General features: G+C 31.0%; 1 protein-coding gene across 7 annotated transcripts; it reads right to left on the bottom strand.

Moving 5' to 3' along the window:
* Positions 6548 to 17396, bottom strand: LOC109849933 (tetraketide alpha-pyrone reductase 1-like). Of its 7 annotated transcripts, none has more exons than XM_020419822.1 (9): positions 17018 to 17396; positions 14136 to 14194; positions 13088 to 13288; positions 12947 to 12990; positions 7933 to 8102; positions 7633 to 7818; positions 7356 to 7515; positions 7000 to 7192; positions 6548 to 6891 (listed from the first exon to the last, which is right to left on the bottom strand). In XM_020419822.1, exons 4-9 carry the CDS (start codon positions 12975 to 12977, stop codon positions 6753 to 6755), a joined length of 879 nt encoding a protein of 292 aa, XP_020275411.1. In that variant the 5' UTR covers positions 12978 to 12990; positions 13088 to 13288; positions 14136 to 14194; positions 17018 to 17396; the 3' UTR covers positions 6548 to 6752. The 7 variants fall into 7 exon arrangements, with proteins under 7 accessions (XP_020275411.1, XP_020275412.1, XP_020275409.1 ...); XM_020419823.1 differs by having other exon boundaries at positions 12947 to 13001; positions 17063 to 17396; XM_020419820.1 differs by having other exon boundaries at positions 17063 to 17396.

The following is a 17700-nucleotide window of genomic DNA, read 5'->3' as shown; positions in this document are numbered from 1 at the left end:
AGTCGGCGGAGGTGGTCCCCACAGGGTAGCCCCAAAGGTCCGATCTTTTCGCCGTCGATCCTACCTCCATCGGGTCTATCCTCGGATTTGATGATAATGACGATGATTAATGATGGGGAGTGGGAGGTTTTTTAGTAGTTGAGGGGTCGCTGTCGTGGGCTCTGAGAAATAACGCAGGAGGAGGATGGTGATGATGAGGTGGCGACAGAGGAAAAGCCTGTGAGTGCTGAGTTGGATTTTTGTTGTTTGCTGAGTTGGATTTTCACTGAGGACTGCGATTGCTCTTTTGATTCCGTTCGCCGGAGGGAGGATGATTGAGTAAAAGACGACTCTTTTGGTCATAAACGAGGGAGTTATGGAATTTAACCATGAGTACAGGCTAAATTGCACAAAAAAATACTATAAGATTTCTTGTTTTAATTAATAATTAAATACCACCAGTTGTATCTTGGTACAACAAAATACCATAAAACTTCCAAAATTTGCACGTTACTATCATTAATCATGTAAATGTGGGAATTTCCACCCGAAAGTTTATTTATGATACTTATGTGCTAAATTAGGGCTTGTTAGCTAGGAATATTTACAAAATATGCTATTAAATCAGCCCGGTTTCTTTTTCATACTTGTCTTAATTCTAATGTAAAATAAAGTTGGGATATTTCTAATAAAATTTTTAACAAGTACTAGTAGTTAGAAAGCTCTAAAATTATGATGCAAGTATCATAGAAAAAAATTCAGGGGAAAATTTTCACATTTTCATAATCGATGGTGTGTAAAATTTATAAACTTTATGGTATTTTTTATACCAGAATATAACTTGGGGCATTTAATTGTCAAAAAAAAAAAAACTGTTATGTTTTTTTTGCAATTTAGCCATAAAATATATTCTCCTACTGTGACTAATTTCTCACAATATAAGAAAGCTAAATTGCACTTAAATACGACAGAATTTTTCCGCTATCACTTATGTACCACATGTCGTATTTTTTTAGCAGAAAAATGCCATAAGTTGTTAAAAATTGGCACGCTTGGACCATCGATTATACAAACATGAAAATTTTCACAGGAACGTTCCCATTTGACATTAACATGTTAAATTTTTAAAAATTTTAACCATTAATATTTATTGAATTTATCATTAGCCCAACACTATTTTTAAGTAAACTTAAGATAAGTTTGAAAAAGTTTTTTCATTGATTTAATAAAAATCTAAAAAATATTAGTAGTTAAAAATTAAAAATAGCATAAGTATCATAGAGAAATATTCGGGCAAAATTTTTCACATTTACACAATCGATGGTAATAAAGTGCCAGTCACAAAACACATCTTGTGGTGTATAAGTGACGGAGTGATCATAAAAGTTTGTGGTATTTAAATACAATCTAGCTAAAAAAGAAATACCATCAATAACCATAGAGCAAAAATATGTTGGATAACTTTAAGATGAATGATATACACTTTTCTTTCTTACATTATAAAAGTAATTTAATTAGCGTTTATATAGTCTAGTTAGTATTATCAGTGGTTTAAAGAATCGGGTTTTAATTAAGATCCTAACTTGTCGGTTAGTGTCTTCTGTAATTGATATTATTGCTAGATTTATAAATGATCAGTAAGCAAAACGGTGGATCTATCCTGGGAGTAGTGGGGGCAATTGCCCCTACTGACCCCAATGAAATGTATATATATACTATGCTACTATTATCCTTCAATCATGTCTCTACTTGTATCTATACTATGCTACTATTACCATTTAATCATGTCTCTACTTCTTTCACTTATAAATTCATGTAGAAGATGGAGTATGCTTTGTTAAATGGTTGTTCGGCATCCTACTACTTTAATGAATAATTACATCACTTCTTTACTAAAATCAATTCAAATTAGATTAGCATATATGTAAAAGTGTACAATTATATGCTTTCTCTAATTGCATACACAATTTTGTAAATACTTTTGTTAGTCATCTATATCTATCAATATCTATATCTATATCTATATCTATCTATATCTATATACTACTATAAAAGAGGATTGCTATGTTAAAACTTTTGATTTCCTTTTATACCCTCTCAATTTTAATAATTCACAATAACTAAGAGTATTAAAGTTAGTGTGGTTCTAATGGCGTTCCCTTGAAATTATGATTTTGGTTAAGCACTTATTCTTAATTTTGTTTTACATAACTACTATCCAGCTCGAAAAAGTAGTTATGCATATACAATAATATGATGAAAGATAATGTTTAGAGCAACAAACCAAGATTATATTATGCAAAGGCCTCTTTGTGCATGTAGAAAGACACGGTTTTTGTCTTGACAAAGTTAAATATGAGAAATGTTTGACCAATAATTTCTTCATGTTCTTTATTTAGAAGAATGGAGAACTTACTTGTAGTTATACCATAGAACTGTGCCTAATTCTGTACAAATTCTATGCTATTTCGATTTGGACTCCCATGAAAGGAGAGAATGAGCACTAAAGAGTAACTTCTAGAAAAAAAATATAGGAGGATGGATGATCAAATTATTTGAATAGATAAAGAGTCAATAGTAAAGTTTAATTACAAGACATTGAGGGTTGAATAAAAATGACATATACTCAATTTAAATATAAGAAATTAGATAACATTTAAATATCCTTAAATTTATAATCTAAAGCAAACCACTACGTAAATACTGACGAATCTGAACCATAAGTATATTTTTTTGTAGTCATTTTCTTCATAGGAAACTTATGTTGATACTATATTAGAGTGGATCCCTAAAGTTTTTGTCGTTTTCAGATAACCCCCTAAAACTTATGTTTTAAATTATAAATTTAACATTAAAAACTAATTTAATAACATATGTTAATTTATAATTGTATCATGCATCACGTGTAATGCACGTATGACATACTAGTTTATTAAAAAAAATATCATTTTACATTTATTTTTATATGGAAATCATGGTTAAAGTATGTATTTTTATACTTATTTTATTATTTTAAATATTTACACTATGCACGTATATTTTTAGTAGAAATTCAATGTATCATACACATTAAATCATATATAATATAATTGACATGAAGGGCAGAGAATTGTTTAGATAAAAACTCAATGTTCTTTGCATGTGCATTTGCATATGTCAATATATATGCTAGTTTAATATTCAACCCCTATATCAATTTTTCCTCACACTGTTTTCCTCATCGATCGCCTAGGCTCACAGATTATATTATGCAAAGGCCTCTTTGTGCATGTAGAAAGACACGGTTTTTGTCTTGACAAAGTTAAATATGAGAAATGTTTGACCAATAATTTCTTCATGTTCTTTATTTAGAAGAATGGAGAACTTACTTGTAGTTATACCATAGAACTGTGCCTAATTCTGTACAAATTCTATGCTATTTCGATTTGGACTCCCATGAAAGGAGAGAATGAGCACTAAAGAGTAACTTCTAGAAAAAAAATATAGGAGGATGGATGATCAAATTATTTGAATAGATAAAGAGTCAATAGTAAAGTTTAATTACAAGACATTGAGGGTTGAATAAAAATGACATATACTCAATTTAAATATAAGAAATTAGATAACATTTAAATATCCTTAAATTTATAATCTAAAGCAAACCACTACGTAAATACTGACGAATCTGAACCATAAGTATATTTTTTTGTAGTCATTTTCTTCATAGGAAACTTATGTTGATACTATATTAGAGTGGATCCCTAAAGTTTTTGTCGTTTTCAGATAACCCCCTAAAACTTATGTTTTAAATTATAAATTTAACATTAAAAACTAATTTAATAACATATGTTAATTTATAATTGTATCATGCATCACGTGTAATGCACGTATGACATACTAGTTTATTAAAAAAATATCATTTTACATTTATTTTTATATGGAAATCATGGTTAAAGTATGTATTTTTATACTTATTTTATTATTTTAAATATTTACACTATGCACGTATATTTTTAGTAGAAATTCAATGTATCATACACATTAAATCATATATAATATAATTGACATGAAGGGCAGAGAATTGTTTAGATAAAAACTCAATGTTCTTTGCATGTGCATTTGCATATGTCAATATATATGCTAGTTTAATATTCAACCCCTATATCAATTTTTCCTCACACTGTTTTCCTCATCGATCGCCTAGGCTCACAGATTATATTATGCAAAGGCCTCTTTGTGCATGTAGAAAGACACGGTTTTTGTCTTGACAAAGTTAAATATGAGAAATGTTTGACCAATAATTTCTTCATGTTCTTTATTTAGAAGAATGGAGAACTTACTTGTAGTTATACCATAGAACTGTGCCTAATTCTGCACAAATTCTATACAATGTGTTAATATAGTAGCTAACTATTTCGATTTGGACTCCCATGTAAGGAGAGAATGAGCACTAAAGAGAAACTTCTAGAAAAAAAATATAGAAGGATGGATGATCAAATTATTTGAATAGATAAAGAGTCAATAGTAAAGTTTAATTACAAGATATTGATGGTTGAATAAAAATGATATATACTCAATTTAAATATAAGAAATTAGATAACATTAAAATATCCTTAAATTTATAATCTAAAGCAAACCACTACGTAAAAACTACCGAATCTGAACCATAAGGATACTTTTTTGTAGTCATTTTCTTCATAGGAAACTTATGTTGATACTATATTAGAGTGGATCCCTAAAGTTTTTGTTGTTTTCAGATAACCCCCTAAAACTTATGTTTTAAATTATAAATTTAACAATAAAAACTAATTTAATAACATATGTTAATCTATAACTGTATCATGCATCACGTGCAATGCACGTATGACATACTAGTTTATTAAAAAATATTATTTTATATTTATTTTTATATGGAAATCATGGTTAAAGTATGTATTTTAATATTTATTTTATTATTTTAAACATTTACACTATGCACGTGTATTTTTAGTAGAAATTCAATGTATCATACACATTAAATCATATATAATATAATTGACATGAAGGGCAGAGAATTGTTTAGATAAAAACTCAATGTTCCTTGCACGTGCATTTGCATATGTCAATATGCTAGTTTAATATTCAACCCCTATATCAATTTTTCCTCACACTGTTTTCCCCATCGATCGTCTAGGCCCACAGATTTTTTTTTTTAAATAGACACTCGTAGTTAGTAATGGTGTCACTAATATTTTAGTAGAAATATCATATACTATTTAACATTAAAATATCCTTAAATATAGAAGGTTAGTTAACAACAATCACAATCAACTCATTGTCGAGGTTCATAACCAACTCGTAACCTTCACAACCAACTCATAACTGTGACAACCAACTCGTAACATTGACAACCAACTGGTAACATTGACAACTAACTCGTAATCTCTTGACAACCAACTGGTAAACTTGAGAACCAACTCGTAACATTGACAACTAACTCGTAACCTTCATTCACAACCAATTCATAACCTTAACAACAAAATCATTTATAGTAAAATAACAACAATATAAAAATTTACAGACTTTGCTTTAATTTTAAGTTATCGATTTTTAAAAAAATTATAACAAAACGTAAAATAATAAAAAATATAGCATTAAATTCAAGTACAAGCTAAAAATAGGGAAAATTACACCGGGAGTCGCCGGAATTCTCACCTTTTTCTTTGGAACGGTGACGCTAAATCCATCGCAACTCGCCTTGATCCTAATCTTCTCCGTCTTAAACGACCCACCGTCTTCTTCATCATTGTCTTCAAGATCACAACAATATATAAATTTGGAGAGAACTAGAATTTCCCCCCAAAACCCATTTCAAATCATCAAAGTGACATCATGAAAGAGAGAGAGAGAGAGAGAGAGAGAGAGAGAGAAAAGGTGTTATGGTCTTCACATATTTTAAACTCTTGGGTTTTGTGTTTTGAGGGCTCAGAGAATTGTGGCTTTGCTTTTGGGGATTTTGAGAGTGTTGAAAAAGTCTTGGGTGGGGAAAGAATAGTTGTTGTTATATTGGGGGCTAGAAGCAATTTTCCCTAAATTCAAACACTCTGTTTTTGAGTACTGTATGATATCAGTTTGTATCTTTGTCATCTCATATCTGTGTTGTCATTGAATCCTTAGTTTTATGTGTGTTTGCTATATCACGGGATATGACCATGTACGTATCAACAAACAACTCGTGACATAATTTCATATGTTACTTTTATCTAAGTATGAGACACTGGGTCATGAGGAGTGAACACGATCTAGTTTTAGGCTTTTTTTTTCTTCTTTCGCAAAAAAAGAAAAAAAAAGAAAAAAAAAGAGCCTGAACCAGTCCATATTTACTCAAGCCGAAAATAGCCCTTTTAACCTGGTTCCTTTTGGGACCGCCCTCTCCTGGTTCAGTTGTAGTCTGGTTTAATTAGGATCAAATAAAATTAGGCCAGGACTAATCTTGACCAAGTCTTTCAAGGGTTGCCAAATACAGCCAAAACAACATTTCTAATTAATCTTACAAATGCAATTTTCAAAATGTAGATGATCAAAAAGTCCAAAGTTGGGCGGCTGAAGCAACATCATAAATTTGCTTCAAGGGATGTTCACCATAAAATTTGTATCACATATGCTATTCATTACAGATCTGAAGATACAAAAATTTATCATATATAGTTATTATTGCTCATATTTTCTTTATATTTCTCATTACAAATCCGATTATTAATTAGATAGAACTTTATTTACTATATCACAAGGTTGCTTGAGAACTTTGTCTATTCTCATGGAAGATGACCTTGTTCCTTGAGAGATTGAATAGCATCATCAAACATTTCTTCAATCCCTTTAAACTTGATCCCAAGTTTTTGGACCTTGGAGGTGTCATACTCAAAGCGAGGCCCCTGAACGTAACTGGGAAAACTGGAAGAAAAAAAAAATTCATGACCAAAACATAATCATAATAGCAAATAATATCCATAAGAAAAATATATAAAAAAACTTACAAATTTCTTTAATCATTTTGCTGACCTCGTAGGAATAGGAAGCCAAGGGTAACGCTTCGCAAGAATTGATGCTAGTTCAGGGACTTCAAGTACGGTTGAAGTACAGAGGTATCTTCCTTCAGTATTGTCATTTTCATAAACTAAGATATGACAACTAGCAACATCGTCGATATGAACATACCCCATTCTTCCACGCCTTGCAAATTTCTCATTATCTCCTGCAGAATTACTTCATAATCAATCCGACAATTCATATTTCTTTTCGATAAGGTAACTTGAGGGGTTTTTCTTGTCGGTATCGTTATATTACGAAGTGCTATGATATTGATGAAGGGTAATGCAAGTATAAAATTTGTTTATACTTCAAATAAACATACCTACCTTTAAGTAGAGAGAGAATATCTGATGCAGTTACATGTAAGTTGCATAGACTAGGACCAATAATAAATGATGGAATCACACTGACGAGATTAATACCGTTCTCCTTTGCAAATCTCCATGCAGCTTGCTCTGCTAGTAGTTTCCCGAGTGGATACCAAGCCTTCATTTAAAAAAATTAGTAAGTGCTCTAGGATAATCGAATAAAACTTAGTAAAGTTCAAAATAAAAATAATAAAAATAAAAACTTAGTAAAAAAAAATGTATGTGCAATCTTCACCTTGAGCTTCTCACACTCTTGAGCATTACTCCATGAGTTTTCATCTAGTGGTTGTTTTGGATCACTTGATGATCTTGCGACTGCTGAAGTTGATGATGTGAGAACAACTTTTTTTAGAAGAGGGCTTTTCTTGCATGATCTTAACACATTCAGGGTGCCTTCAACTGCAGGGTCTAAGACCTCAGCCTACAAGAATTGATATTGGTTATGCGTCAGAAATTATGACAGGTATATATGTAGATAATTAAGCAGAAGTTTTCAGGTTTAGATTGTAACTGTAATTATCGACAGATTGAATACCTTTGGATCGGATTTAGGGTACAATACAGGGAAAGCAGCATGGAAGACACCCTCACATCCGATGATAGCATCATCGAAGCTTCCTTCGTCCATGAGCTCGGCCCTCACAAGATGAAGCCTTTCCTTTGCTCCTTCCAGTTCCCAGAGGTGTCCAATTTTCTTGTAATCTCCTGTAAATAGAGATTTTTTTTTGGGTGCAAGAAGATTAATTTTCAAAACCTGTGTTAGTTTTCTATATACATTAGAATATATGTCCTTAACCAATAATAATAATAACAAATTAAAAAAAAAACTCTAGAACTTCTCAAGCGTCGTTCCTTCTTTTTTTTTTAGTTCATGGCCAGAAATTTTGGTTTCATTCGTTCAAGAGAATGTTATTTTAGCTATATCTTTAGGAATTTTGATTCTTAGTTCACGCTGGAACTAACCGTTTTCATTCCGCAACTTTTTGTAAGACTTGGAAGCATTCTAGTTTCCATAGCTGTAGATGTTTAATTAAACTCTTATTAATGAAATGTGGGAGGTTTATACTCACAGAAATTTTTGAGGAAAACATAATTCCTTCTGTCCTTATAATTACCTTAATCTAGAGTTAATTGTGGATAAACCAATGTACTCTCCCAATTACGGATAAACGTCGATCTCTATAGTTCTATCGTTGCAGATAGACCCCCTGGGTGAAATTTTCTTACTCTTCTACCCTCGCGTCTATCTGTCAGAAAACAATTTTCTTTTTCTTTGAGGGTAAAAGAGTCAAAAGAAATTTCACTCAGGGTCTATCCACAATTAATCCTATAATCTATTACAATCAAAGCAACAACACACTGAAAAAGATGAGAACCAAGAGTTAGAAGTCTAGAAACCTGGGTCTCTAACAGTTCCTTCTACATTGTATCCTGACTCGAGCAATCTCTTAACTAGCCATGATCCAAAGAAGCCAGCAGCACCTGTTACACAAACTTTGCCTTTGATACTAGCTGACTCCTTCTGATCCATAATGTTGATTCCCTAAGAAATTTGATTTATGATATATATATTTGTTTAGTTTAGCTCACCTACGTGCAAATTAAATATATGGTAGAATTTGGTCTAAAATTAGACATCAAGCTATAGAGGAAGGTCACTGTAAAGATTTTGAATCTACTTAGCTTTTAGCAAGAATTTAGCTTTGCAGTTTCTATTTCCTAAATTGTTTCAAACTCTTACTGAGTTCAAAGAAAGAGAACAAGTTCAAAGAAATAGATCATTTCTTAAAACTGCAGTTGTTGGTACGGTTAAAAGATGAGCAATTTTAGCAATCAGCAATTTTAGCAGATTGCTAGACATGCTCAAATTTAGGGCTATCCAAACGGGCTTTCAGCCCGGAACCGGCTCGGTGTCCAGCCTAGACCCAATTGGGCCTGAGCCCGGCCCAGGGCTCAGGAAAAGCCTGGAAAACCTGGACCGATCGCGCTCCGTGCCCGGGTTCAGGTTGTGTTGGTGAAGCTCGACCCAGACCCCAGTTATGAAATTTATATATTTTTCTATATAGTTATATTATTATATGGTCATTAACGTATACTCATATATATCTCTAAGTATATATAGTTTTTTCTTTTTTTTCTTTAAGGAAAATGGCCGTAGCCTCACAAGTGTATATAGTTGTATATAGTTAAGTACGCAAGCATATGCATATATATAAGTATATAATTATATATAATGTAGTTAAAAGTATACTCATGTGTATATCATAGACTTATAGTCATATAAGTATATTTTATATAAGTACATAAGTATAATTATATATAAGTATATTGTATCTTGTATATATATAATTATATCATATGAGTAGGCATGTCCATCGGGCCGGCCCGGGCCGGGCAAAACCGGAGCCGCGGACCCGGGCCGGGTACCCCGGGCCGGGCTCCGGGCCGGCCCGGATTTTTTTTGTTTTTATTTTTTTATTTTTTTAAAAATTTAAAAAACAATAAAACATAAAAATTACATAAAATTACATTTATATAATAGTAATATATATTTATACTCTTATAATAATATAATTATATTATATGTACATATAAGTTTATGTTTATATATATAGTGTATGATATATAAATATATTTATACTCTTATATGTATTTATACTATTATATAATATACTTATATATGTACATATAAGTTTATGTTTATATATGTGTATATATAAGTATACTTATATACTAAGAGAGAGAGAGGTATAAATATACATATAAGAGAGAGTATACACTGTACACATATATAAGAGAGAGCATACTTATACATATATATAATTATATAAGAGATAAACATATATAAGAGAGAATATACTTATATTTATATATACTTATATACGTAGTAGCCCAAAGTATTCATGTCATTCAATATATGTATATGTATTATATATACACACACACACTGACACACATATACATATATTATACATAACAATTGTAAATACTTTAGTATTACATAAACAAATTGTATTATACATTAAAACACACACACATATAAACTTATATATACACACATATATTATACATATATAGAGAGAAGTATACTATATATACTTATACATATATAGAGAGAGTATACTTATACATTTACTATTATATATATATATATATATTATTATATTATATTATATATATATATATATATATTATATATATATATATATATATATAAGAGATATTAAATAATAAGAGAGAGTATACTGATATATACTTATATAAGAGAGTATACACTGTATACTTATATATTACTTATACATATATATATAATAATATATATAAGAGAGAATATACTTATATATACTTATATACTAGTATACTTATATATATACTTATACATATATTATATATATATATAAGAGAGAATATACTTATATATACTTATATACTAAGAGAGGAGAGTATAATATATATATATATATATACATATATTATACTATATAAGAGAGAGTATACATTGTATACTTATATATACTTATACATATATTAACAGAGCATAATTTATAACTATATATATATACTTATATAAGAGAGAGTATACTTATATATAATTATATACTAAGAGAGAGTATATATATATATATATATATATTATACACAATATATATACACATATACATATATTTTATATATAAAAAAATAAAAAAAGAATAAAAAATGGCACTGTTCCGGGCCCGGGCCCGGACCCGGGTTTTGCCCGGGTTTCCGGGCCCGGGCGGGGCCCGAGCCCGGGCCCGGGCTCCGGGCTTTTTGGACACCCCTACATATGAGTATATAACCACACTTACATAAACATAATATAAGTATGTAACAGATACATCATAAATATATGTATATCATAGACTTATAGTCATATAAGTGTATTTCTTATAAGTATATAATTTTTGTCTTGTCTTTAACGGTACACTAATTTACTATAATTATATATAAGTATATTTTATCTTGTATATATATAATTATATCATATGAGTATATAACTATACTTATATAAACATAATATAAGTATGTAAATATAAGTATATAATTATATATAATCTAGTTATAAGTATACTTGGATGTGTAAATCATAGACTTATAGTCATATAAGTATATTTTATATAAATACATAAGTATATTTATATATATCACTATATTGTATCTAGTATATATATAAATATATCATATGAGTATATAACTATACTTATATAAGCATAATATAAGTGTATGATAGATACATATATAACTATGTTTTTATAAATTAATAAGTACACTTATACACCTATAAGTGAAGACCTATTTAAGTATACACACCCCATAAAGCTATATAAGTATATAAGTACACACATATATATATATTTACTTATATACTTAAATGATTCTCTCTCTATATATATATATTTTTTTAAAACAAAACTTTACATATTTTAATTATTCTTGAAAATGCATTTTTTGCCAAAAAAAATCTAATTTTTTAGCATTTTTATTTTTTTTAAAACAAGTTTTTTAAGAAAAGGTGCAAAAATCTGGGTCGGGCAGAGCATTTTGCCCAACCTAGACTTGAAAATTCGGGCCCAGCCGGTCCATTTGGACACCCCTACCAAATAAAGTCTCATACCGGTAAGAATGAAAGACCTTGTATTTTGAGGTCTCTGAGTGTTTAATCTCCATAGATATTCAATCAATTTAATAAGTTAAGATAATTTTGAAAAGTTTTGCACTAAAGGGCAATGAGAAGACCATCTAACTATCTCTCTCACAGGGTTTCAGATCATCTCTAATGAAGTGTGGCAATTGTGTTTTCAATTACTCTAATCCTATCATTTCATTCCAATTCCAATGACTGAGATGAAGCCACGTAGGATTTGCACTATCAAAGTGTTGATTTTTCACAATATTGATTTTAAAGACAATAGTGGTTTTCAAGATAATATTTTAGATTTTTACATAGCTTCATCTCAGCCGTTGGAATTGGGATAGAGGGATAAATTTGGAGTAATCAGAAACCCTCCAATTGCCACAAGTGGATACAAAAACAAAACATCTAACCCGTTCAGTCTTGTGCGTCATCTACCTCAAAATGTTTTACTTAAAGACTGTCATAAGTTTTTAATCTCTTCAACGTGAGACAAACATGAATATGTCTTTTTCTTCACGCATGTGCTTACTTTCCTAAGATAGACAGTGAGATAATTAAATAAATATATTAAATATTTGGTGCAGTTTAAGCGGTTTAGTTTGCGAGTCGATGTCAGCTCCTTGAATAGAGTTAAACTAGTATTTAACCCGTGCTAAGCACGGCATCCTTATAATTTTTTTTTTTGTGTGTAGTTTTTCTTCATCTCATTTATTTGTTTTGTCACGATAAATTTATCTTAAACATACTTGTGGACATTATGACAACTTAACACAGATAGGAATTTGTGGACATTATAACAACTTAATTGAGCTTAACTCAGAAGGACAAAGAAAAAAGAGTCATAAATAATGATCAAGAGATATCATATTGATTTTGTAATATGTGATTGCACCTTGATTTTCTCGACGACAATGGCCGATCATAGTTTGCTCATCCCTACAATAAAACTATAATTAACATGATTTATCATGAATTAAGTGCGAAGTTAGTATAAAATTTGATGATATCTTTATAAATACAACAAAAACTATACCTATGAGCAATCAGAGGATATACTTGTTTGAGGGATCAGTAATTATTGGGAATCTGCGAATACCTCCTATCTAACCTCGGCCCCGGCCTCGATGCATCGATGCAGAAGAAGTATGCTTCGGAAGGTGGGGTTGAGGCGGCGGCGGGTACGCCTGAGGTGGGGGGTACTCATATGGCTAAGAATAATAATCAAAGCTGCAATCTGCAATAATCACCAGCAACATATACACGTCGCATATAATAAGTTAAAAAAATAAAAATCAACCATGTGCAGTGAGCACAATAACATAACTATACATTTCTATTTTAGCAAATAAATTGAGATATATGAAAAAAAATTAAGGATTAAATACAAATATATTCTTGTACTATTACTGCAAAAGATTTCATATAGCAAGTCATAAGCTTGTTTTAGGTGCCCAAACTCATCAGTTTGCAACAGTTGCAAAAAGAATGACCAAACAGCCTTTGTATATAAAAAAATTACGAAAGAGAAACTTTGGCGGATCAAACATTAACTCCTAGTTTCATCAGTAATAGCGATGTGGCTTATCAAAATATTTGGCCATTCTTTGGATCGAAGATAACCCTACATTTTTCTTGCTGTAGGTTCCCAATTTGCACATATCTACTTCATTTTAATGCAGATGAACCAATCACAGAGGAGGGAATTGAAGCGTGTACATAATGATGTATGCTAATAAACAGGTGGGAAAAAAATCAATCCTACTTTCCATCAGTAATAGCTAAGCATCTCATAATTGTATTTAGGCACTCTAGAGATCCAAGATAGCCTTCAATTTTTCTTGCTGGCGGTTCCAATATGTATCTACAGAACCAGATTTGATGAGGGGGAACTACAACAGAACTGTTTAAGAATTATTGTACTCACAAAGTAATTTCTACATCTAAACAATGCAGCAGGTGACTGGAATACATTCCTTGATACTCGAAAAATTTTGCGAGTAAGACCATTGTTCCTTAATGGCAGCAACAAATAAAAAAGGACAACAATCTCGAGAGAACTTTATTTTAAAATATAGACTTACAATGATGAACTCCTCTCGGTCTGAGATATTGATCAGTACTTTGAAAACACGATGTTGCACTGCAGAATAAATACATGTGAAAACAATTAGTTTTATTCAACTCAGATTATGCCATTTTTTATAAGGTACAATTGAAAATTCTAGTAATAATCAAGAGCAATAGAACACCCTTATGGCATTATTAAATAAAGCATAATACCAATGTAATTGCTTTTTCTGAGGCATTTTTGGTTCTATACATTAGAATTTAGCTTATTTTCTTGCACTGCACTTAGTTTTTATGATAATTGATAATTTTCAAATTTATTTTAGTTTTCATGTGCTATTTACAGGATTAAGTATTTGGAGGTTGATGACCCTCACTCCTATGACTGGCAAATATTACTGCCAAGAGGCAAACTTACTTATAAAAAACAAAACTATTTACAATTGATATTTTGACTTACTTTTGCTACATACTTCATAAAATTTCACTTCCTATATGGATTGTTATCAATTGTAATCTTCATGTATTAAAGTTTCAATAATATCTAAAAAAGGTTATATGTGATTTAGGATTATATTGAAAAATATTTATAACTAAACAGTAGCCTGTAAAGTTGAATATTATGCGCAGAAATTTCTACGCGTCATTAGGAAAAATGCTATAACTTTTGCATCATATATCCACTTAACATGTCGTTTGATGCATATTTAAGTGTACTGAAAGATCTATATACTGATATATAATTTTGTAATTTTTTACTTTACTAATAGCTGCAGATAGGCAGATAAATTGTACATTTTAGCATAAAGTACAGTGCCAATAGCATTCATCAAAGTACAAATTATTTTTGTACGCAATTTTTCTTCATCTCATTTTTTGTTTTGTCACGATAAATTTATCTTTGAAGTCCATCATATATAACCAATGAGGATATTGTTTTGTCATGATAAATTCATCTTAAACATATTTGAAGTCCATCATATATAACCAATGAGGATATGCAGATAGGTATTTGTTTGCAATTCATCATATACTTGAAGTCCATATTTAAACATAGAAACATAGATAATTAAAACTCTTAACACAGATAGTTAAATCTCTTGCTTATCCCTTCAAGTAATGTATATAGTTGTGAAGTTCAACATTATAGATCTCTTAATCATTATTTAACCTGGCATTTAACCTGGCATTTAACCTGACAATTGTGATATATGATCTGATATATGCTCCTGTAAACATGTAGAATTTTTTGAATAAAACATCAAATGTTTTACATATACAGATAAAAAAGATCAAATCTATTGCAATTATATTTAACAACCACAACAATGATTTTATCCCAAAATTTTGGGGATAAGAACACAGTTATACACATAAAAATCTAACTTTATCATGCCATCTCAAAATCTTGCCAACATCACTATCATCTTGCATTGAAGTCAAAGTATGGCGTGCAAGTAGTAACCATGTGAATGCGTATATTGAAATAATTCAATGTTAGCTTATCTTCAATCCATAATACTTTCAGGTCATTCACAATTCCAGCAAAATCCTTGTAAAGTATTTAGATTCGTGCAAAGCACGGCTTCTATATTTTTTTTTGTCTTTTTGTGTTTATTCTTTTACGGTCTTTGACATAAAATCATTCTACAAAAACATGTAGATATTCATGATGCTAGAGAGGAACCCAAAGAGTCATGTCTAAACTTCTTTAGATGTTTGACAATGTTAAATTTTAAAAAAAAGCTATAGAAAGAAGGAACAGTATAACAAATAACCCAAAGGGTTCGACAATGAAAAGGATAAATCTTCAAAAAATTATCGCACCACTGTTTTTGTAAAAAATGACAGCATCAACTTGTTGTGCAGATAAGTACAATTGCAATAATCTTAAAGAACTAATTATGATTGGCCAAATGCACATAATGGCACAAAGCAAACTTTGACGAAAATGCACACAAACGATGACAAAATCTTTTCTTAACTAATTATCACATCATTTTTATCATTATGTGCGTGGAAAACAGGTAATGCTTTGGGACTTAGGAATTATTTTCATCTTTTTTTTTTGTTCTTAAACGTGTTTGCCAATGAGATATTAGAATTAATGGTGCTTGACACATGAGATATTAGAATTGATGGTGCCAATTTAGAGATTAAATGAGAAGTTTTCATGTGAAATAAGACAATTCATGGGTTTATGTACAACTCAGTGTAATAAGAAAAGTTGATGGAGCTTACTGTAACTCCCCAAAAGTCCATGGGGATTTTCTGTAATTAAGCCTAATATATAGCAAAACTAACCAAGCCAACTGCATCAGAAACATTAGTTACTGAAGATCTAAAGAACAAAAACCTCCGTAGTTTCATGCGTTTAAATTACACTAAAGAACAAAAGTATATTGTGTCCAATCCAACCCAATTACTTGGTTGCCAAGAAAAATTACTCCTTTACGTGACTTACTTAACTATAAATATGGCATCAAAAGTATGTAAATCCTTGCAAATATTGAGTTCCACTCTAAAAAGGCACAATGACACAATGTCCCCTATTTATACTGGGAAAAATGATGCAAAAAATTAGTATATAATGCAAATCAATAGAAAAATCTAAAAAATGGACATCAAAAATGAAATGATTAGGATGCACCAAACGTTTCACCAGCAAAACTCTACCTAGTTAAGAAGCCCCTACCTAGTTAAGAAGCCCCAACACCTAATTCAACTGAACGATTTTTAATAAAATAAATGATCCTTAAAACACCCAGCAATCACTCATAAAAATCCCTATTTTATAATTCAATCTATCTATAATCCAACGCGCAGTCATCAAATATCTATTAACAAAATTCAATCAAACAAAAACCCTAACTACAAAATCTAAGCAAAAGTAAACCTCTTTACTGGAGATCTCAGATCGGTAGGGAAAAACAAAGTTGACCTTGAGCTTTGAAGGGATCGAAGCAGGCGTCGGGTACCGAGCCTTCATGAAGTCGAGCGGCGATTTAGGGGGGTCGATGTGGGGAGCGGCCTTCTTCCACGACTTGATGAATGTCGAGTCCTCCACCGGTGCCGGCGCCACGTCGACGGTCGAGAGAGGGCGGGACCGGTCGCAGATGCCGCCAGCGGTGGCGGATTGGAGGAGTTGGCGGGCGGCGCTGCGGTACATATTTTCATCAGTGTTTGCGATCTTCTCTCGCTCTCTTTTTGGAATTTGGGGGCGATCGAAGAGGATGAGGGTTTCCTTTATTAATGGCTCTCAGACGTGGGGCAGTATGAGGTGGGGATGGGGCGGTTCTCAAACGGTTGTGGGGAAGTGGTGGGGAATTGTTTAATACGTGGATAATGAAAAAACTTACTGTTCATAAGTTTTTAATCTCTTCAACGTGAGACAAACATGAATATGTCTTTTTCTTCACGCATGTGCTTACTTTCCTAAGATAGACGGTGAGATAATTAAATAAATATATTAAATATTTGGTGCAGTTTAAGCGGTTTAGTTTGCGAGTCGATGTCAGCTCCTTGAATAGAGAGTTAAATAAGACAAGATAAACCGACTAGTTGTATTATTTATTACTC

The sequence above is a fragment of the Asparagus officinalis genome, chromosome 7, assembly GCF_001876935.1.
Source record: "Asparagus officinalis chromosome 7, Aspof.V1, whole genome shotgun sequence".
NCBI lineage: Eukaryota > Viridiplantae > Streptophyta > Magnoliopsida > Asparagales > Asparagaceae > Asparagus > Asparagus officinalis.
This window is presented reverse-complemented; position numbering and strand designations above follow the sequence as displayed.

Bases quoted from the DNA above. Each gene is read 5' to 3' on its own strand.
- LOC109849933 (XM_020419818.1), bottom strand. From the start codon at position 8,928: ATGGATCAGAAGGAGTCAGCTAGTATCAAAGGCAAAGTTTGTGTAACA. The intron at 7,516-7,632 runs GTGAAGATTGCA...TTTTAAATGAAG, and splicing joins AAGAGTGTGAGAAGCTCAAG to GCTTGGTATCCACTCGGGAA. The intron at 6,892-6,999 runs GTCAGCAAAATG...TTTTTCTTCCAG, and splicing joins TGGCTTCCTATTCCTACGAG to TTTTCCCAGTTACGTTCAGG.